We start from the raw sequence: 21,103 nt of genomic DNA, 5'->3' as shown, positions 1-21,103 counted from the left end.
ATAATTGCAATTATCTTTATAATAATCATTACCATTACAGTCATCAATATCCGAATAATCAATTAGGATAATTGCAATTATCTTTATAATAATCATTACCATTACAGTCCTCAATATCCAAATAATGGTCATTTTCTTCATTATTAAATTAGCGTTACAATTATCATTAGAATAATAATTACCGTTACAGTCATCAATATCCGAATAATCAATTAGGATAATTGCAATTATCTTTATAATAATCATTACCATTACAGTCATCAATTTCCTAATAATCAATTAGGATAATTACAATTATCTTTACAATAATCATTACCATTACAGTCATCAATATCCGAATAATCAATTAGGATAATTGCAATTATCTTTATAATAATCATTACCATTACAGTCCTCAATATCGAAATAATGGTCATTTTCTTCGTTATTAAATTAGCGCTACAATTATCATTAGAATAATAACTACCGTTACAGTCATCAATATCCTAATAATGCTCGTTACGTTTATTAATTAATGATGATTAGAATGATAATTGTCATGAGAATTAGAACGACCATTTTTATTCAGTCCAAATGAGAAAATTAGAAAATTAAATACAAATTATAAATTATAAATTATACATTATGAATTATGAATTATGAATTATAAATTGAATTATGAATTATAAATTCAATTATGAATTATGAATTATAAATTATAAATTATAAATTATAAATTGAATTATGAATTGTGAATTATGAATTATGAATTATAAATTGAATTATGAATTATGAATTATGAATTATAAATTGAATTATGAATTAAGAATTTGAATTATAAATTATAAATTATAAATTATAATTTATAATTTATAATTTATAAATTATAAATTATAAATTATAAATTGAATTATGAATTATGAATCATAAATTGAATTATGAATTATGAATTATGAATTGAATTATGAATTATGAATTATGAATTATAAATTGAATTATGAATTATGAATTATGAATTACGAATTACAAATTACAAATTACAAATTACAAATTATATAGAACTCTAATTAAATCATGGTCATTCTCGTTAATTCTCATTTCCCCCCCCAGCCCCCCCTCCCCGTCTCTGAGGTCGGACCCGGCCCGGCCCCCGGCGGAACCTTCCGGAACGCGGCCCCTCCCGGCCCCCCGGCCCCCGGCGCCCGGCGAGGAGTCGGAGAGCGACCCCGAGGGGCCGGTGGCGGCGCAGATGCTCTCCTTTGTCATGGACGACCCCGAGTTCGAGAGCGACGCCTCGGCCGACGCCAGGGGGGTGAGTGGGCGCCGGGTGCGGGGGGACTACAACTCCCAGAATCCTTTGGGGGGAAGAGAGAGAGACGTTAAAAGCTTCAAACTACAACTCCCAGAATCCTTTGGGGGGACTAGAAGCCTCAAATCACGTTTCCCAGAATCCTTGGGGGGACGAGAAGCCTCAAACTATGTTTCCCAGAATCCTTTGGGGGCCTAGAAGCCTCAAACTTCAACTCCCAGAATCCTTTGGGGGACTAGAAGCCTCAAACTACGTTTCCCAGAATCCTTGGGGGGACTAGAAGCCTCAAACTACAACTCCCAGAATCCTTTGGGGGACTAGAAGCCTCAAACTATGTTTCCCAGAATCCTTTGGGGGGCTAGAAGCCTCAAACTACGTCTCCCAGAATCCTTTGGGGGACTAGAAGCCTCAAACTACGTCTCCCAGAATCCTTTGGGGGACTAGAAGCATCAAACTACAACTCCCAGAATCCTTTAGGGACTAGAAACCTCAAACTACAACTCCCAGAATCCTTTGGGGGGACTAGAAGCCTCAAACTACAACTCCCAGAATCCTTTGGGGGGGACTAGAAGCCTCAAACTACATTTCCCAGAATTCTTTGCGGGAAATAATAAGGAAAGGGGACTAGAGCGCCTTAGCAGCCTCAAACTACAACTCCCAGAATCCTTTGCTGTGTTGAAAGGGGACTAGAGCGCCTTAGAAGCCTCAAACTACAACTCCCAGAATCCTTTGGGGCACTAGAAACCTCAAACTACAACTCCCAGAATCCTTTGGGGGACTAGAAGCCTCAAACTATGTTTCCCAGAATCCTTTGGGGGACTAGAAGCGTCAAACTATGTTTCCCAGAATCCTTTGGGGGGACTAGAAGCCTCAAACTACGTTTCCCAGGATCCTTTGGGGGACTAGAAGCCTCAAACTACAACTCCCAGAATCCTTTGTGGGAAATAATAAGGAAAGGGGACTAGAGCGCCTTAGCAGCCTCAGACTACAACTCCCAGAATCCTTTGGGGGACTAGAAGCCTCAAACTACGTCTCCCAGACTCCTTTGGGGAGTTAGAGGGAGCCTTAGAAGCCTCAAACTACGTTTCCCAGAATCCTTTGGGGGACTAGAAGCCTCAAACTACGTTTCCCAGAATCCTTTGGGGGACTAGAAGCTTCAAACTACGTTTCCCAGAATCCTTTGGGGGACTAGAAGCCTCAAACTACAACTCCCAGAATCCTTTGGGGAACTAGAAACCTCAAACTACGTTTCCCAGAATCCTTTGGGGGGCTAGAAGCATCAAACTACAACTCCCAGAATCCTTTGGGCGCCTTAAAAGCCTCAAACTACAACTCCCAGAATCCTTTGCGGGGCTAGAAGCTTCAAACTACAACTCCCAGAATCCTTTGGGGGACTAGAAGCCTCAAACTACAACTCCCAGAATCCTTTGGGCGCCTTAAAAGCCTCAAACTACAACTCCCAGAATCCTTTGGGGGACTAGAAGCCTCAAACTACAACTCCCAGAATCCTTTGGGGGACTAGAAGCTTCAAACTACATTTCCCAGAATCCTTTGCGGGAAACAATAAGGAAAGGGGAGTAGAGCGCCTTAGCAGCCTCAAACTACAACTCCCAGAATCCTTTGGGGGACTAGAAGCCTCAAACTACATTTCCCAGAATCCTTTGGGGGCTAGAAGCATCAAACTACAACTCCCAGAATCCTTTAGGGACTAGAAGCCTCAAACTACAACTCCCAGTAGGGGAGACTAGAAGCCTCAAACTACGTTTCCCAGAATCCTTTGGGGGCTAGAGAGCGCCTTAGAAGCCTCAAACTACGTCTCCCAGAATCCTTTGGGGGACTAGAAGCCTCAAACTACAACTCCCAGAATCCTTTGGGGGACTAGAAGCCTCAAACTATTTTCCCCAGAATCCTTGGGCGGTCTAGAAGCCTCAAACTACAACTCCCAGAATCCTTTGAGGGGCTAGAAGCCTCAAACTACAACTCCCAGAATCCTTTGTGGGAAATAATATGGAAATAATATGGACTAGAAGCCTCAAACTACATTTCCCAGAATCCTTTGGGGGAAACAATAAGGAAAGGGGACTAGAGCGCCTTAGAAGCCTCAAACTACAACTCCCAGAATCCTTTGCGGGAACTAATCAGGAGAGGTCTCTTCTCCCAGCCTCCTTTGCAGGACCGCTTCCCCGCCCTCTCGGACCTATCGGACGCCTCGGACCCCGGCCCGGCCCCGCCCCCGCCGGCCCCTGGCCCCGCCTTCCGGCCGAAGAACCAGGCGGATCTCTTTGGGCTGGGATTGGAGGAGCCGGCCAGGCGGAAGGAGAGCAGCGAGGAAGGTGAGAGGGGGGATGATGATGATGATGATGATAATAATAATAATAATAATAATAATAATATTTATACTCTGATAGTAATCATGATATTTTAATAATAATAATAATAATAATAATAATAATAATAATAATAGTAATAATGATATTTATACCCTGATAGCAATAATGATATCTTAATAATAATGATATTTATACCCTATAACCCATCACATTTTAATAATAATAATAATAATAGTAATAATAATAATAATAATAAAATATCCTAATAGTAATAATGATATTTATACTCTGATAGTAATCATATTTTAATAATAATAATAATAATAATAATAATAATAATAATAGTAATAATGATATTTATACCCTGATAGCAATAATGATATCTTAATAATAATCATATTTATACCCTATAACCCATCACATTTTAATAATAATAATAATAATAATGCTATTTATATAATAATAATAATAATAATAATAATAATAATAATAATAATAATAATAATAATACCCTCATCGTAATAATGACATTTAAATAATAAAAATAATGGTAATGATATTTGTACCCTAACATCATTATTATTATTATTATTATTATTATTATTATTATTATTATTATTATTTATACCCCCATAGTAGTAATGACAGTTTAATAATAGTAATGATAATAATACTAATGATAATAATTATACCCTAATAGTAATAATATTAAATATAAATTTTAATTAAATTTTAATTTAATATTATAGATAATATAATATAATATAATATAATATAATATAATATAATATAATATGATAGTAAAATAAAATAATATAATATAATTACATAAATTAGTGAATTAATAAATAATAAAATAATAATAAAACTTAATAAAACGTTAGAAAAACGGAAATTGAACGAATATTCTTTTCCCCTCCAGATCCGGAGAAGCCGCCTTCTTCCAAGGAGAAGAAGAAGAAGAAGAAGCGGAGCGGCAAAGAGGTGGGCCGGGAACCGTAGCGCCGCCGGGCGCCGCCCCCCAACTTCCTGGGCGCCGCCCCCAACTTCCTGGGCGCCGCCCCCAACTTCCTGGGCGCCGCCCCCCAACTTCCTGGGCGCCGCCCCCCAACTTCCTGGGCGCCGCCCCCCAACTTCCTGGGTGCCGCCCCCCAACTTCCTGGGCGCCGCCCCCCAACTTCCTGGGCGCCGCCCCCAACTTCCTGGGCGCCGCCCCCCAACTTCCTGGGCGCCGCCCCCCAACTTCCTGGGCGCCGCCCCCAACTTCCTGGGCGCCGCCCCCCAACTTCCTGGGCGCCGCCCCCAACTTCCTGTCTCTCTCTCTTTCCCCGCAGGAAGAGAAGAAGAAGAAGACCCGCCCCAAGAAGCCCAAGGAGGAAGCGGAGGGCGCCGGGCGCAGGAAGGGGCGGGCCAAAGCCAAGGCCAGCCCCTTTGACGAGCTGGAGGCCTTCCTGGGGGCGGGGCCGGCCCCAGGGGGCGGGGACTACGAGGAGCTCTAGCCCCGCCCATTCCCGGCGGGAGGCCCCTCCCCTTCCTGGAAACGAGTCCCGCCCCCCGTTTCGGACGGACGCTGCTGCTTTGGACGGACAGATCGGCCTGGGGGCGGGACTTCCTGCGGTGCATGCGACCCCGCCTTTTTGCTGTGACCCCGCCCACCGGTCCTTCCGGCGCTTTCCGCGGACTTTGTGCTGCTCCCGGGGGGCGGCGCCGGAGGAACAGGAAGTCCCGCCCCCTCACTTCCTGCTTTCCGTTTCCGGGGCGCATGGAACTCAGGTATCTCCCGTCTCGCCCCCCCTCTTTCCGGACTGGTTGATCCCGCGAGAAAAGGGGGCGGGCGCTTCCTCTTCCTGTTCCTCTTCCTGTTCCTCTTCACTTCCTCTTCCTCTTCCTGGTTTGTCTCTCTTTCCCTCCTTCCTCTCTCCCTTCTCCCCTCTTCCTTTCCTTCCTGCCTTCCTCTTCCCCTTCTTGCACTTCCTCCCCCTTTTCAACATCCTCTTCCTTTTCCTCTTCCTCTCATCTGCCATTTCCTCTTCCTCTTTCCCCTCCCAATTTCCCTCATTTCCTCTTCCTCCTCGCCTCTTTCCTTCCTTCTTTTTCCTCCTCCTGTCTCTCACTTCCTCTTCCTTTTCCTCCTTCCACCTCCTTTCTATTCTTCCTCTTTCCTCTCCCAATTTCCCTCATTTCCTCTCCCTTTCCCCCCTTCCTCTCCATCTCTTCTCCTCCTTTCCTTCCTTCCTTCCTTTTCCTCTTTCCTCTCCCAATTTCCCTCATTTCCTCTCCCTTTCCCCCTCTTCCTCTCCATCTCTTCTCCTCCTTTCCTTCCTTCCTTCCTTTTCCTCTTTCCTCTCCCAATTTCCCTCATTTCCTCTTCCTTTCCCTCCCCTTCTTCCTCTCCATCTCTTCTCCTCCTTTCCTTCCTTCCTTCCTTTTCCTCTTTCCTCTCCCAATTTCCCTCATTTCCTCTCCCTTTCCCCCTCTTCCTCTCCATCTCTCCTCCTTCCTTCCTTCCTTCCTTCCTTCCTTCCTTCCTTTTCCTCTTTCCTCTCCCAATTTCCCTCATTTCCTCTTCCTTCTCCTCTTCCTCCTCACCTCTTTCCTTCCTTCTTTTTCCTCGTCCTGTCTCTCATTTCCTCTTCCTTTTCCTCCTTCCACTTCTTTTCCATTCTTCTTCTTTCCTCTCCCAATTTCCCTCATTTCCTCTTCCTTTCCCTCCCCTTCTTCCTCTCCATCTCTTCTCCGTCCTTCCTTCCTTTTCCTCTTTCCTCTCCCAATTCCCCTCATTTGCTCTCCCAATTTCCCTCAATTCCTCTTCCTTTCCCCCTTCTCTTCTCCTCCTTTCCTTCCTTCCTTCCTTCCTTCCTTCCTTCCTTTTCCTCTTTCCTCTCCCAATTTCCCTCATTTCCTCTCCCAATTTCCTCTTCCTTTCCCTCCCCTTCTTCCTCTCCATCTCTTCTCCTTCCTTCCTCTCCATCTCTTCCCCTCCTTTCCTTCCTTCCTTCCTTCCTTCCTTTTCCTCTCCCAATTTCCCTCATTTCCCCTCCCTTTCCCCCTTCTTCCTCTCCATCTCTTCTCCTTCCTTCCTTCCTTCCTTCCTTCCTTCCTTCCTTCCTTTTCCTCTTTCCCCTCCCAATTTCCCTCATTTCCTCTCCCAATTTCCCTCATTTCCTCTCCCTATTTCCCTCATTTCCTCTCCCTTTCCCCTTCTTCCTCTCCATCTCTTCCCCTTCCTTCCTTCCTTCCTTCCTTCCTTCCTTCCTTCCTTCCCTCCCCGCCTGATTTTGGAACGGGAACTGTAGCGCGCCGGCGCCTGGCGCCTGCTTTCCGGACTGCCTTGTGGACAGGATGCCTGCCCCATGCGTCTGAATAAACTCTGGCGGCGCAAGCACCTTGGGAACCGTAGTACGCTCAGTGGCGCCTTGGGAACCGTAGTACGCCCAGTGGCGCCTTGGGAATTGTAGTACGCCCAGCGGCATCTTGGGAATTGTAGCACGCCCAGTGGCATCTTGGGAATTGTAGTACGCCCAGCGGCATCTTGGGAATTGTAGTACGCCCAGTGGCATCTTGGGAATTGTAGTACGCCCAGTGGCATCTTGGGAATTGTAGTATGCCCAGTGGCGCCTTGGGAATTATAGTATGCTTGGGAATTGTACGCCCAGTGGCACCTTGGGAACTGTAGTACGCCCAGCGGCATCTTGGGAACTGTAGTACGCTCAGTGGCATCTTGGGAACTGTAGTACGCCCAGCGGCATCTTGGGAACCGTAATACGCTCAGTGGCGCCTTGGGAATTATAGTATGCTTGGGAATTGTAGTACGCCCAGTGGCATCATGGGAACTGTAGTACACTCAGTGGCGCCTTGGGAATTACAGTATGCTTGGGAATTACAGTATGCTTGGGAATTGTAGTACGCCCAGTGGCATCTTGGGAACTGTAGTATGCCCAGTGGCATCATGGGAATTGTAGTACGCCCAGTGGCACCTTGGGAATTATAGTATGCTTGGGAACTGTAGTATGCCCAGCGGCATCTTGGGAACTGTAGTACGCCCAGCGGCATCTTGGGAATTGTAGTACGCTCAGTGGCGCCTTGGGAATTGTAGTACGCTCAGTGGCGCCTTGGGAATTATAGTATGCTTGGGAATTGTAGTACGCCCAGTGGCATCTTGGGAACCGTAGTACGCTCAGTGGCGCCTTGGGAATTATAGTATGCTTGGGAACTGTAGTACGCCCAGTGGCATCTTGGGAATTGTAGTACGCCCAGCGGCATCTTGGGAACTGTAGTACGCCCAGTGGCATCTTGGGAATAATAGTATGCTTGGGAATTGTAGTACGTTCAGCGGCGGCTTGGGAATTGTAGTGTGCCCAGTGGCATCTTGGGAACTGTAGTACGCCCAGTGGCATCTTGGGAATTGTAGTATGTTTGGGAATTGTAGTACGCCCAGCGGCATCTTGGGAATTGTAGTACGCCCAGCGGCATCTTGGGAATTGTAGTACGTTCAGTGGCGCCTTGGGAATTGTAGTACGCCCAGTGGCATCTTGGGAACTGTAGTACGCTCAGTGGTGCCTTGGGAATCATAGTATGCTTGGGAATTGTAGTACGCCCAGTGGCATCTTGGGAATTGTAGTACGCCCAGCGCCATCTTGGGAACTGTAGTATGCCCAGTGGCACCTTGGGAATTGTAGTACGCCCAGGGGCATCTTGGGAACTGTAGTACGCCCAGCGGCATCTTGGGAATTGTAGTACGCTCAGTGGCGCCTTTGGAATTGTAGTACGCCCAGCAGCATCTTGGGAATTGTAGTACGCCCAGTGGCATCTTGGGAACTGTAGTACGCCCAGTGGCATCTTGGGAACTGTAGCACGTCCAGTGGCACCTTGGGAACTGTAGCACGCCCAGCAGCATCTTGGGAATTGTAGTACGCCCAGTGGTGCCTTGGGAATTGTAGTACGCCCAGTGGTGCCTTGGGAACTGTAGTACGCCCAGTGGCATCTTGGGAACTGTAGCACGTCCAGTGGCACCTGGGGAACTGTAGTACGCCCAGCGGCATCTTGGGAACTGTAGTACGCCCAGTGGCATCTTGGGAACCGTAGTACGCCCAGTGGCATCTTGGGAACTGTAGTACGCCCAGTGGCATCTTGGGAATTGTAGTACGTTCAGCGGCGCCTTGGGAACTGTAGTACGCCCAGTGGCACCCTGGGAACTGTAGTACACCCAGTGGCATATTGGGAACTGTAGTATGCCCAGTGGCACCCTGGGAACTGTAGTACGCCCAGTGGCATCTTGGGAATTGTAGTACGCCCAGTGGCGCATTGGGAACTGTAGCATGCCCAGCGGCATCTTGGGAATTGTAGTACGCCCAGTGGCATCTTGGGAATTGTAGTACGCCCAGTGGCATCTTGGGAATTGTAGTATGTTCTGCGCTGCTTGGGAACTGTAGTATCCCCAGGGCGCTGATAACTAGGCGGCGCCAGAGGCCTTGAGGAAAGGACTACAGTTCCCAGGATGCACTTGAACCCGGTGCTCTGGGAACCTTAGTTTCCTCCGGGCGCCTCTCCTTCCCGGCAGCTGCAACTCCCAGAGTTCCCTGGGCCGGAAGGACGGACTTGGGAAGTGTAGTTCCAGCAGCACCATGGGAACCATAGTCCGTTCAGCGGCGCCTTGGGAATTATAGTATGCTCAGGGGTGACCAATAGGAAAAGGGGATTTCCAGGGGGAGAATTATAGTTCTCTGAGGCGCCTCCTAGCAAACTACAGTTCCCATGATCCATGTTGAACCCGGTGCTCTGGGAACCTTAGTTTTCGCCGGGCGCCGCAACTCCCAGAGTTCCCTGGGCCAGAAGGGTGGACCTGGGAATTGTAGTTCTAGAAGAGGGTGTTCAGGGTGCCGAAAACTACAGTTCCCAGAATCCTTTGCGGGAAATAATAAGGAAATAATAGGGGCTAGAAGCCTCAAACTACAACTCCCAGAATCCTTTGGGGACTAGAGGGCGCCTTAGAAGCCTCAAACTACGTTTCCCAGAATCCTTTGGGGGGGAACTAGAGGCTTCAAACTACATTTCCCAGAATCCTTTGTGGGAAATAATAAGGAAAGGGGACTAGAGCGCCTTAGAAGCCTCAAACTACAACTCCCAGAATCCTTTGGGGGACTAGAAGCCTCAAACTACATTTCCCAGAATCCTTTGGGGGACTAGAAGCCTCAAACTACAACTCCCAGAATCCTTTGGGGGACTAAAAGCCTCAAACTACAACTCCCAGAAACCTTTGGGCGCCTTAGAAGCCTCAAACTACAACTCCCAGAATCCTTTGGGGGACTAAAAGCCTCAAACTACAACTCCCAGAATCCTTTGGGGGGCTAGAAGCCTCAAACTACAACTCCCAGAATCCTTTGGGGGACTAGAAGCCTCAAACTACAACTCCCAGAATCCTTTGGGGGACTAGAAGCCTCAAACTACAACTCCCAGAATCCTTTGGGAGACTAGAAGCCTCAAACTACAACTCCCAGAATCCTTTGGGGACTAGAAGCCTCAAACTACAACTCCCAGAATCCTTTGGGGGGCTAGAAGCCTCAAACTACAACTCCCAGAATCCTTTGGCTCAAGGTTTAGAACGGGGCGAACGCAGAGCATCTTGGGAACTGTAGTTTCTGGCGGATGATTGGGCGCCCGGGATCCGGGTTCGAATCCTGGACCAATAGGAACGCGAGAAGGGGAAGGAAGGAAGGCGTGGCGCCCGGAACGCTATATTTCACGCCGGGCGCAAAATTTTATTTTATTGGAAATCAATCAATCAATAAATCAATAATCAATCAATAATCAATAAATCAATAATCAATCAATCAATAAATCAATAGCCGTCGTCTGCCCAGGTGACCTCATAGTCCGGAAAAGCGGCGCGTAGTTTTTCGGTGGTAACCGAATGCGGCGCCCGGCCGAACCCCTGAAAGATAATTAATAATAATTAATAATAATTAATAGATAATAATTAATCAATAAATAATAATTAATAACAATTAGTCATGATTAATAATAATTAACAATCAATCATTAAGAATAAAATGATAACATAGCGTAATTTAATTGCGCCAGCCCTAAAATGCTGTAAGAGTAATGACAGGAATGATGGGAATTGTAGTTTCTTCCAGCTCTTTGGGACTACAACTCCCATGATCCCTAGCTAGCCGGACCAGGGGTCAGGGATGATGGGAACTGTAGTTTTCCCGCTAGCTAGGGATCATGGGAGTTGTAGTCCCAAACAGCTGGAAAAAACTACAATTCCCATCATCCCTGACGGCTGATCCTCTTAGCTAAGGATCATGGGAATTGTAGTTTCTTCCAGCTCTTTAGGACTACAGCTCCCATGATCCCTAGCTAGACAGACCAGTGGTCAGGGATGATGGGAATTGTAGTTTTCGCAGCCGTTTGGGTCTACAATTCCCATGATCCCACGCTAGCCGGACCAGCGGTCAGGGATGATGGGAATTGTAGTTTCTTCCAGCCCTTTGGGACTACAACGCCCATGATCCCTTGCTAGCGGGAAAACAGAGGGGGAAACTCCAATTCCCATCATCCCTGACCGCTGGTCCTGCTAGTGAGGGATGATGGGAATTGTAGTTTTTTCCCAGCTCTTTGGGACTACAATTCCCATGATCTCCCGCTCGCTGGTCCAGCAGTCAGGGTTGATGGGAACTGTAGTTTTTTTCCATCTGTTTTCGACTACAGTTCCCATGATCCCTAGCTAACCAGATCAGCGGTCATGGATGATGGGAATTGTAGTTTTCCCAGCTGTTTGGGACTACAATTCCCATCATCCCTCACTAGCCGGAGCAGCGGTCATGGATGATGGGAATTGTAGTTTTCCCCAGCTGTTTGTGACTACAATTCCCATCATCCCTCACTAGCCTGAGCAGCGGTCATGGATGATGGGAATTGTAGTTTTTCCCAGCTGTTTGGAACTACAACTCCCATGATCTCTAGCTAGTGGAAAAAGTAGCGGGAAAAACTACAATTCCCATCATCCCTGACCGCTGCTCCGGCTAGTGAGGGATGATGGGAATTGTAGTTTCCCCCCGCTGTTTTGGACTACAACTCCCATGTTTCACTCGCTGGAGGGAGAAACTACAATTCCCATCATCTCTGACGGTATGATCCCTATCTAGCCGGACCAGTGGGCAGGGATGATGGGAATTGTAGTTTTTCCTGCTAGCTAGGTATCATGGGAGTTGTAGTCCCAAAGAGGTGGGAAAAAACTACAATTCCCATCATCCCTCACTCTTTGGGACTACAACGCCCATGATCCATAGCTAAGAGGAACAGCAGTCAGGGATGATGGGAATTGTAGTTTTTCCTGCTGGCTAGGTATCATGGGAGTTGTAGTCCCAAAGAGGTGGAAAAAAACTACAATTCCCATCATCCCTCACTAGCCGGAGCAGCAGTCAGGGATGATGGGAATTGTAGTTTTCCCCGCTAGTTCTTCCACTAGCTAGAGATCATGGGAGTTGTAGTTCCAAACAGCTGGGGGAAACTACAATTCCCATCATCTATGACCGCTGGTCCGGCTAGTGAGGGATGATGGGAATTGTAGTCCCAAACAGCTGGGAAAACTACAATTCCCATCATCCCTGACTGCTGATCTGGTTAGCTAGGGATCATGGGAACTGTAGTCCAAAGCAGATGGAAAAAACTACAGTTCCCATCAACCCTGACTGCTGGTCCAGCGAGCGGGAGATCATGGGAATTGTAGTCCCAAAGAGCTGGGGGGGGGGAAACTACAATTCCCATCATCCCTCACTCTTTGGGACTACAACTCCCATGATCCATAGCTAAGAGGAACAGCAGTCAGGGATGATGGGAATTGTAGTCCCCCCGCTCTTTTCCTGCTAGCAAGGGATCATGGGAGCTGTAGTCCCAAACCGAGGGAAAAACTACAATTCCCATGATCCCTTGCTAGCCGGACCAGCTGTCAGGGATGATGGGAATTGTAGTTCCCCCCGCTCTTTTCCTGCTAGCAAGGGATCATGGGAGCTGTAGTCCCAAACAGCTGGGGGAAACTACAATTCCCATCATCCCTTGCTAGCCGGACCAGCTGTCAGGGATGATGGGAATTGTAGTTTTTCCCTCCAGCTAGTGAAACATGGGAGTTGTAGTCCCAAACTGCGGGGAGAAACTACAATTCCCATGATCCATTGCCAGCCGGAGCAGCAGTCAGGGATGATGGGAATTGTAGTTTTCCCCGCTAGTTCTTCCACTAGCTAGAGATCATGGGAGTTGTAGTTCCAAACAGAGGGGGAAAACTACAATTCCCATGATCCTTTGCTAGCCGGACCAGCGGTCAGGGATGATGGGAACTGTAGTTTTCCTGCTAGCTAGGGATCATGGGAGTTGTAGTCCCAAACAGCTGGGAAAAACTACAATTCCCATCATCCCTTGCTAGCCGGACCAGCGGTCAGGGAGGATGGGAACTGTAGTTTTCCCGCTAGCTAGGGATCATGGGCGTTGTAGTCCCAAGCAGCTGGGAAAAACTACAATTCCCATCATCCCTGACCCCTGGTCCGGCTAGCTAGGGATCATGGGAGTTGTAGTTTTTCTCAGCTCTTTAGGACTACAGCTCCCATGATCCCTAGCTAGACAGACCAGTGGTCAGGGATGATGGGAACTGTAGTTTTCCCGCTAGCTAGGGATCATGGGAGTTGTAGTCCCAAACAGCTGGGAAAAACTACAATTCCCATCATCCCTTGCTAGCCGGACCAGCGGTCAGGGAGGATGGGAATTGTAGTTCCCCCCGCTCTTTTCCTGCTAGCAAGGGATCATGGGAGCTGTAGTCCCAAACAGAGGGAAGAACTACAATTCCCATCATCCCTTGCTAGCCGGAGCAGCCGCCAGGGATGATGGGAAATGTAGTCCCCGCGCCGCTCTAGGATCTCACCACGGAGTAGCCATAGACGTGGATCTGGCGGGATCCGCTCTGGCGGGAGATCCGCCCGCCGCCCAGGCACTCGCACTCGAACCCGAGCCGGGAGAGATCCTCCGAGACGCGGTCATAGATGTCGGCTGGAAGGGAAATAATAATAATAATAATTAATAATAATAATTAATAATAATAATCCTAATAATAATATTCGTCCAATCGGAACCAGCTCCCGTCCTTCTCGCCCAATGGGAATCCAGCAACGTCGCTCTCTCCCCGCCTTCAATATCCACCTGCCCAATCGGAACCCGCATCTGGGGTTCTAGACCCGCCTTCTCTGTCCGCCTCACCCAATCAGAAGTCGCTCCCTGAGAGCAAGCCCGCCTTCACTTTCCACCAGCCGGCGCCTCGCCCAATAGGAAGACGCGACCGCCGTCTTCGCCCCGCCTCCACTATATAACGTTCCTGCGCCTCACCCAATCAGAGGTCGCTCCCTGAGAGCAAGCCCGCCTTCACGTTCCACTAGCCTGCGCCTCGCCCAATAGGAACCCACAACCGGCGTCTTCTCCCCGCCTCCACTGTATAACGTTCCTGCGCCTCACCCAATCAGAGGTCGAAACCGGCCTGCCGTCACCGCTTCAACTATCCCCAAGCATACGCTTCGTCCAATCGGAACCGGCAACCGTCGTTCTCGCCTCGCCTCCCCTATGCACGTGACTACGCCTCGCCCAATCGGAACCGGCAACCGGCGCTCTCTCCCCGCCTCGCCCAATCGGAACCCACAACCGGCCTTCTCTCCCCGCCTTCAATAACCAAGTGGCTACGCCTCGCCCAATCAGAACCCGCAAGTGGCATTCCATCCCCGCCTCGCCCAATCGGAACCCACAACCGTCCTTCTCTCCCCGCCTCGCCCAATCGGAAGCTACTGCAGTCCATCTCTCCCCGCCTCCACCCTTGATGTGTCTGCGCCTCGCCCAATCAGAACCCGCAACTGGCATTCCATCCCCGCCTCGCCCAATCGGAAGCTGCTGCAGTCCATCTCTCCCCGCCTCCACCCTTGATGTGTCTGCGCCTCGCCCAATCAGAACCCGCAACTGGCATTCCATCCCCGCCTCGCCCAATCGGAAGCTGCTGCAGTCCATCTCTCCCCGCCTCCACCCTTGATGTGTCTGCGCCTCGCCCAATCAGAACCCGCAACTGGCATTCCATCCCCGCCTCGCCCAATCAGAACGCACAACCGTCCTTCTCTCCCCGCCTCGACTAGGCCTCGCCCAATCGGAAGCTGCGACAGTCCATCTCTCCCCGCCTCCACCCTTGATGTGTCTGCGCCTCGCCCAATCAGAACCCGCCGCCGGCGCTCTACTCCCGTCCCCTCACCGTGATATTCGGCCCAGGCGTAGCCGCGCACGACGTCCTTCCCCGGCCCGGCGCCGTGCGTGGTGACGCGGACGAGGACGTACTTGAAGACGCCGTCGGCCTCGTCGATATCGACGTCGGGAACCCGCTTCAAGTCTCCGTCCGCCATTGCTGCGCCTTCTGAGGAGAAATGAGGAGCGCGGACGGGCCAGCCAATCAGCGCCCGCCTTGACAGGCGCGGGGCCAATGGCGGCTCGGCTTTGCCTGAAGCCCCACCTCTGGGGCGGGGGTTACGTCGATGACAGGTAGGCTCAGCCAATGGGCGCGTCGCTTGGCGCAGGATTAGGTTACGTGACAGGCCCCAAGCGCTCGAAAGGCGTCCTGAGCAAACTACAACCCCCATGATGCTTTGCGTCCAGGCTCAGCAGAGGGCATGGCCATGCCGAGCCTCAGGTGCACCTTGGGAAATGTAGTTTCCAGCCCCTTTAAGGCGCTCTTTCTCCCCTCCGCCACACGGTGGCGCTGCGGAGCTGCCTCCACTGCGCCTGCGCGGAGCCAACAGGCCAGGCGACACCGGCGCTTCGGACGGCTCCAAATCGCCCTGACATCGCAGGGGGGAATCGGAAGAGACCATCGCCCTTTCCCGCCTGTCCGGTGGGGGGGGAAGCGGCTGGACCGATGGGCGGCGGGATTACCGGGGAAGGGGGGGATTTTTGGCTTCCTCCCCCTCCGGCCGGAGGTGGTTCCTGCCAAGGTGACGTCAGACCCCCCCACCCCCGCCAGCTGCGGAGGATGGTTTGGCTCGGCGGTAGAGAAGCGGGAGGCGGGCGAGACCATTGGCGGAAAGAGGGGGAGGGATGGTCCAATTGGGGAAGAGGGGAGCGGAATGGTCCATTTGTAGGGGGCAGAGGGGGAGAGGCCTGGTCCACTTATGGGGAGAGGCCTGGTCCACTTATGGGGAGAGGCCTGGTCCACTTGTGGGGGGCAGAGGGGGAGAAGCCGGGTCCACTTATGGGGAGAAGCCTGGTCCACTTATGGGGGGCAGAGGGGGAGAAGCCGGGTCCACTTATGGGGAGAGGCCTGGTCCACTTATGGGGGGCAGAGGGGGAGAAGCCGGGTCCACTTATGGGGAGAAGCCTGGTCCACTTATGGGGAGAAGCCTGGTCCACTTATGGGGAGAAGCCTGGTCCACTTGTGGGGGGCAGAGGGGGAGAAGCCGGGTCCACTTATGGGGAGAGGCCTGGTCCACTTATGGGGGGCAGAGGGGGAGAAGCCGGGTCCACTTATGGGGAGAAGCCTGGTCCACTTATGGGGAGAAGCCGGGTCCACTTATGGGGAGAGGCCTGGTCCACTTGTGGGGGGCAGAGGGGGAGAAGCCGGGTCCACTTATGGGGAGAGGCCTGGTCCACTTATGGGGGGCAGAGGGGGAGAAGCCGGGTCCACTTATGGGGAGAAGCCTGGTCCACTTATGGGGAGAAGCCTGGTCCACTTGTGGGGGGCAGAGGGGGAGCAGCCTGGTCCACTTATGGGGAGAAGCCTGGTCCACTTATGGGGAGAAGCCTGGTCCACTTGTGGGGGGCAGAGGGGGAGAGGCCTGGTCCACTTGTGGGGAGAAGCCTGGTCCACTTATGGGGAGCAGAATGGTCCATTTGTGGGGAGCAGAGGGGGAGAGGCCTGGTCCACTTATGGGGAGAAGCCTGGTCCACTTATGGGGAGCAGCCTGGTCCACTTGTGGGGGGCAGAGGGGGAGAAGCCTGGTCCACTTGTGGGGAGAAGCCTGGTCCACTTATGGGGAGAAGCCTGGTCCACTTATGGGGGGCAGAGGGGGAGAAGCCTGGTCCACTTGTGGGGAGAGGCCTGGTCCACTTATGGGGGGCAGAGGGGGAGAGGCCTGGTCCACTTATGGGGAGAAGCCTGGTCCACTTATGGGGGGCAGAGGGGGAGAGGCCTGGTCCACTTGTGGGGGGCAGAGGGGGAGAGGCCTGGTCCACTTATGGGGAGAAGCCTGGTCCACTTATGGGGGGCAGAGGGGGAGAGGCCTGGTCCACTTATGGGGAGAAGCCTGGTCCACTTGTGGGGGGCAGAGGGGGAGAGGCCTGGTCCACTTATGGGGAGAAGCCTGGTCCACTTATGGGGAGAAGCCTGGTCCACTTATGGGGAGGAGCCTGGTCCACTTGTGGGGGGCAGAGGGGGAGAGGCCTGGTCCACTTATGGGGAGAAGCCTGGTCCACTTATGGGGGGCAGAGGGGGAGAGGCCTGGTCCACTTATGGGGAGAAGCCTGGTCCACTTATGGGGGGCAGAGGGGGAGAGGCCGGGTCCACTTATGGGGAGAAGCCTGGTCCACTTATGGGGGGCAGAGGGGGAGAGGCCGGGTCCACTTATGGGGAGAAGCCTGGTCCACTTATGGGGGGCAGAGGGGGAGAGGCCGGGTCCACTTATGGGGAGAAGCCTGGTCCACTTATGGGGGGCAGAGGGGGAGAGGCCGGGTCCACTTATGGGGAGAAGCCTGGTCCACTTATGGGGGGCAGAGGGGGAGAGGCCGGGTCCACTTATGGGGAGAAGCCTGGTCCACTTGTGGGGGGCAGAGGGGGAGAGGCCTGGTCCACTTATGGGGAGAAGCCTGGTCCACTTATGGGGAGAAGCCTGGTCCACTTGTGGGGGGCAGAGGGGGAGAGGCCTGGTCCACTTATGGGGAGAAGCCTGGTCCACTTATGGGGGGCAGAGGGGGAGAGGCCTGGTCCACTTATGGGGAGAAGCCTGGTCCACTTATGGGGGGCAGAGGGGGAGAGGCCTGGTCCACTTATGGGGAGAAGCCTGGTCCACTTATGGGGGGCAGAGGGGGAGAGGCCTGGTCCATTTATGGGGAGAAGCCTGGTCCACTTGTGGGGGGCAGAGGGGGAGCAGCCTGGTCCACTTATGGGGAGAGGCCGGGTCCACTTATGGGGAGAAGCCGGGTCCACTTGTGGGGGGCAGAGGGGGAGAGGCCGGGTCCACTTATGGGGGGCAGAGGGGGAGCAGCCTGCTCCACTTGTGGGGAGAAGCCTGGTCCACGTATGGGGGGCAGAGGGGGAGAGGCCTGGTCCACTTATGGGGAGAAGCCTGGTCCACTTGTGGGGGGCAGAGGGGGAGCAGGCAGGTCCACTTATGGGGGGCAATTGCTCTTCTGCCTCTTATAACCCAACCAATGTTGCCCCTGAGCATGCGCAGAGTGCCTTTGCCTCTCCCCCCATAGCTGACGCTCCCCTTGTCCTCTTTCGAACCCTAGGCCCCTCTCCTGACGCCCCACGGAGCAGCATGGAGGGCCGGCCCCACGCCCCGCGACGCCTGCCAGGCCAGGTAGGACAATCGCCTTGAGCTGCTAGCTTTCATGAGGCGGGGAGTTCCCCAGGTTGTGTCTCCCAGCTCTTTGGGACTACAACTCCCATGATCCCTAGCTAGCGGGAAAACTACAATTCCCATCCTCCCTGACCGCTGGTCCGGCTAGCAAGGGATGATGGGAATTGTAGTTTTCCCAGCTGTTTGGCACTACAACTCCCATGATCCCTAGCTAGCGGGAAAACAGCGGGAAAACTACAGTTCCCATCCTCCCTGACCGCTGGTCCGGCTCGCAAGGCATGATGGGAACTGTAGTTCCCCCCCGCTCTTTGGAACTCCCTGCCACTTGACGCCCTCCCTCTCCCCGCAGGACCCGCACTGAGGGTGGCGCGGCGCCGGGCCCGCCCTTCCGAAGATGACCCGCACCCACCCTCCGGACCTCCTCCGCCACGTCCAGACGGCGCCGCCCTTCCCCTGCGCCATGTCGGCGGCGGCGCCCTTCCACAAGCGCCACTGCCGCAGCTTCGACTTCCTGGAGTGGCTGGACGACGAGCCGCCCGCCGCCCGGCGCGGGCGCGAGGCGCCCCGCGACCCGGCGCCCCGCGCCCGCTCCAAAAGCGCCGGGCGCCACGCCAACGAGCTGCACCCGGTCAAGCTCCAGCCCCAGCGCAGCCGCATCTCCCCCTTCCAGCACGGCGCCAACCCGCCGCCCGCCAACGCCCCGCGCCGCCGCCTGGACATCAAGCCCGACCCGCCGCCGCGCTACGTCTCCCCGGCCCGGAGCGGCCTGACCGTGCCCGGCGCCTGGCGCCCCTCCCGCACCCCGACGCCCAGCGACACCTACGAGGACCGCCCGCCGGGCGACGCCTACGACCCGAACCCGCAACCGGCGCCCCTCCAGGTCTTCTACGCCGGCGACGGAGGATACGCGCCCGTCCGGACGAACTACGTTTCCCCCTTCCTGGACGCCCAACCTGTCCGGGAGGCGCCCGGCCGGAACTACGTTTCCCCGTTTTACGGCGCCGCGCCAACATTCGACGGCGCCGCATTTGACGGCGCCGCGCCGCCCTTTTACGGCGCCGCGCCCCACTTTTACGGCGCCGCGCCACCCGTCCCGGCGCCCGTCTCGCGGACATACCCTCACCCGTACGGCGCCTGGCGCCCGGTGGCGGTGCCCTACCCACCAGGCGCCACCCAACCCTCCTGGCAGGCGCCGCGCCTGGGAACGGAAGCGCGCAGCCACTCCAAGTCGTGGGACGACATCCTGGCGCCGCGCGGGCGCCCGGACCAGCCGCTGTGGCGCGGGCGCAGCTACGAGAACATTCTAGCGCGCCACCCGGCGCCGCCCGACACCCGGCGCCCGGCGCCCGTGGTGGTGACGCTCTCCAGCTCCCCGAAACGCTACGCCGCGCTCTCCCTCTCGGAGAACTCGCTGCTGGAAAAAACGGGCGCCGCCGGGCGCGGCGCCTGGTTCGTGACGCCGGAGATCACAATCACCGACAACGAGATCACCGGGCGCCCGGCGCCGGCGCGCCAACGCAGCCTGGAGCAGCTGGACCAGCTGATCACCGACCTGGTGATCGACTACAAACCGGGCGCCGACGCGGCGGAGACGCCGGGCGCCAGCTCGCCGGACGCCAGCACCGACGAGGACGACGTCATGTGCTCCAACGCCCGCTGCGGGCGCACGGAAACTATGTTTCACGCCTGCCTCTACTTCAAGTCCTGCCACAGCTGCCGCACCCTCTACTGCTCGCGCCACTGCCGGCGCCAGGACTGGCGCCGCCACAAGGAGCGCTGCGCCGCCGGGCGCGCCGCCAGCGCCTGCCGCAACGCGCTACGGTTCTCCCGGGAGGACGCCGCGGCGCACCGGGCCTTCTCCCGCCTGGCGCGGGTCGGATTCCTCTCCCGCGGGCGCGGCGTCCTCTTCCTCGGATTCCCGGGCGCCGCCGCCGCCGAGGACTTCCTCCGCGCCGGACTGGGCGCCGCGGCGGCGCCGCCAACGTACCTCTCCCTGCGCGAAGTGGGCGCGCACGCCGGGAAGCTGGGCGCCTACGCCCGGGAGCTGCAGCGCGCCGGGGAGGAGTACGACCCGGCGGAGTGCTTCGTGCTGAACGTGACGGTGGCGGCGGGCGAGGGGCACCCGGCGGCGCGCCAGCACGGTAAGGTGGCGCTGGCGGCGGTGGCGCCGGCACCGGGCGCCGAGATGGAGACGCTGATTCTGACGCCGCCGCCGGGCGCCGGCGACCAGGAGGACCGGCGGGCGCGGGAGGTGTGCTTCGTCCACGTCCAGAGGGAGCTGCGCGCCCGGGGCGTGGCGCTGCGGCGCGAGTTCCCGGAGGTGTACGGGCGCCTGGTGGCGTTCGTCGAAAGCGGGCGCCGTTTCACGCCCACCACCATCTATCCCGTCGACAAGAGGACGGGCAAGCAGTTCCTCTGCATGATCATGGCCGGATCCGAACCCAGGACGCTGGACTGGGTGGCCAGTCCCAACTTGCTGGATGAGCTGATGTAGCGGAGGCAAGTGGCGGGGAGTTCCGGGGGAGAACGGAGAGGAAAAGAGCAGGAACGGGCGCCCATTTGCTGCGGTTTGTGGGACGTTTCTAGGTTCAAGTGGCAGGGAGTTCCAAGGGAGAACGGACAAAAAAAGACCAGAGATGGGCTCCGTTTGGCTGCCGTTTGTGGGACGTTTCTGGGTTCAAGTGGCAGGGAGTTCCACTGGGAAGAACGAGAAACAGACGCGTTTTGCTGCATTTCTTGCGCTTTTTCTGTGTTCAAGTGGCAGGGAGTTCCACTGGGCAGAACGGACAAAAAAAGACCAGGAATGGGCTCCGTTTGGCTGCAGTTTGTGCAATGTTTCTGGGTTCAAGTGGCAGGGAGTTCCGAGGGAGAATGGACAGGAAAAGAGCAGGAAG

General features: G+C 53.9%; 3 protein-coding genes across 3 annotated transcripts in view; 2 read left to right on the top strand and 1 right to left on the bottom strand.

Annotated features, from left to right (window-relative positions):
* Nucleotides 1-5,276, top strand: part of RABL6 (RAB, member RAS oncogene family like 6) — a 42,121-nt gene extending 36,845 nt beyond the window's left edge. The window contains exons 12-15 of the mRNA XM_053374194.1: nt 1,090-1,291; nt 3,462-3,621; nt 4,541-4,602; nt 4,953-5,276. Of these exons, the coding sequence (XP_053230169.1) occupies nt 1,090-1,291; nt 3,462-3,621; nt 4,541-4,602; nt 4,953-5,117 (589 nt within the window). The 3' untranslated portion in view covers nt 5,118-5,276. The remainder of the gene's footprint in view (nt 1-1,089; nt 1,292-3,461; nt 3,622-4,540; nt 4,603-4,952) is intronic.
* A 5,180-nt stretch (nt 5,277-10,456) lies between these two features.
* On the bottom strand, nt 10,457-15,102 carry PHPT1 (phosphohistidine phosphatase 1). Its single transcript, XM_053373662.1, has 3 exons — nt 14,894-15,102; nt 13,535-13,659; nt 10,457-10,549 (listed from the first exon to the last, which is right to left on the bottom strand). The coding sequence occupies exons 1-3, from the start codon at nt 15,039-15,041 to the stop codon at nt 10,457-10,459; spliced, it is 366 nt and encodes a 121-aa protein (XP_053229637.1). The 5' UTR covers nt 15,042-15,102.
* Nucleotides 15,103-18,561: 3,459 nt separating this feature from the next.
* AJM1 (apical junction component 1 homolog) lies at nt 18,562-20,734 on the top strand. Its single transcript, XM_053374824.1, has one exon. It carries the CDS (start codon nt 18,604-18,606, stop codon nt 20,701-20,703), a length of 2,100 nt encoding a protein of 699 aa, XP_053230799.1. The 5' UTR covers nt 18,562-18,603; the 3' UTR covers nt 20,704-20,734.
* Nucleotides 20,735-21,103: the final 369 nt, after the last annotated feature.

The sequence above is a fragment of the Podarcis raffonei genome, chromosome Z (assembly GCF_027172205.1).
Source record: "Podarcis raffonei isolate rPodRaf1 chromosome Z, rPodRaf1.pri, whole genome shotgun sequence".
Taxonomy (NCBI): domain Eukaryota; kingdom Metazoa; phylum Chordata; class Lepidosauria; order Squamata; family Lacertidae; genus Podarcis; species Podarcis raffonei.
Note: the sequence above shows the minus strand (reverse complement) of the source record. Positions and strands in the feature narration are given on the sequence as shown.

What these genes read in the sequence shown, in the direction of transcription:
- AJM1 (XM_053374824.1), top strand. Translation starts at nt 18,604, where the DNA reads ATGACCCGCACCCACCCTCCGGACCTCCTCCGCCACGTCCAGACGGCG.
- PHPT1 (XM_053373662.1), bottom strand. Translation starts at nt 15,041, where the DNA reads ATGGCGGACGGAGACTTGAAGCGGGTTCCCGACGTCGATATCGACGAG. An exon ending in CGCCTGGGCCGAATATCACG is followed by an intron (nt 13,660 to 14,893) that starts GTGAGGGGACGG and finishes TTTCCCTTCCAG; the next exon opens with CCGACATCTATGACCGCGTC. An exon ending in ACGTCTATGGCTACTCCGTG is followed by an intron (nt 10,550 to 13,534) that starts GTGAGATCCTAG and finishes ATTATCTTTCAG; the next exon opens with GGGTTCGGCCGGGCGCCGCA.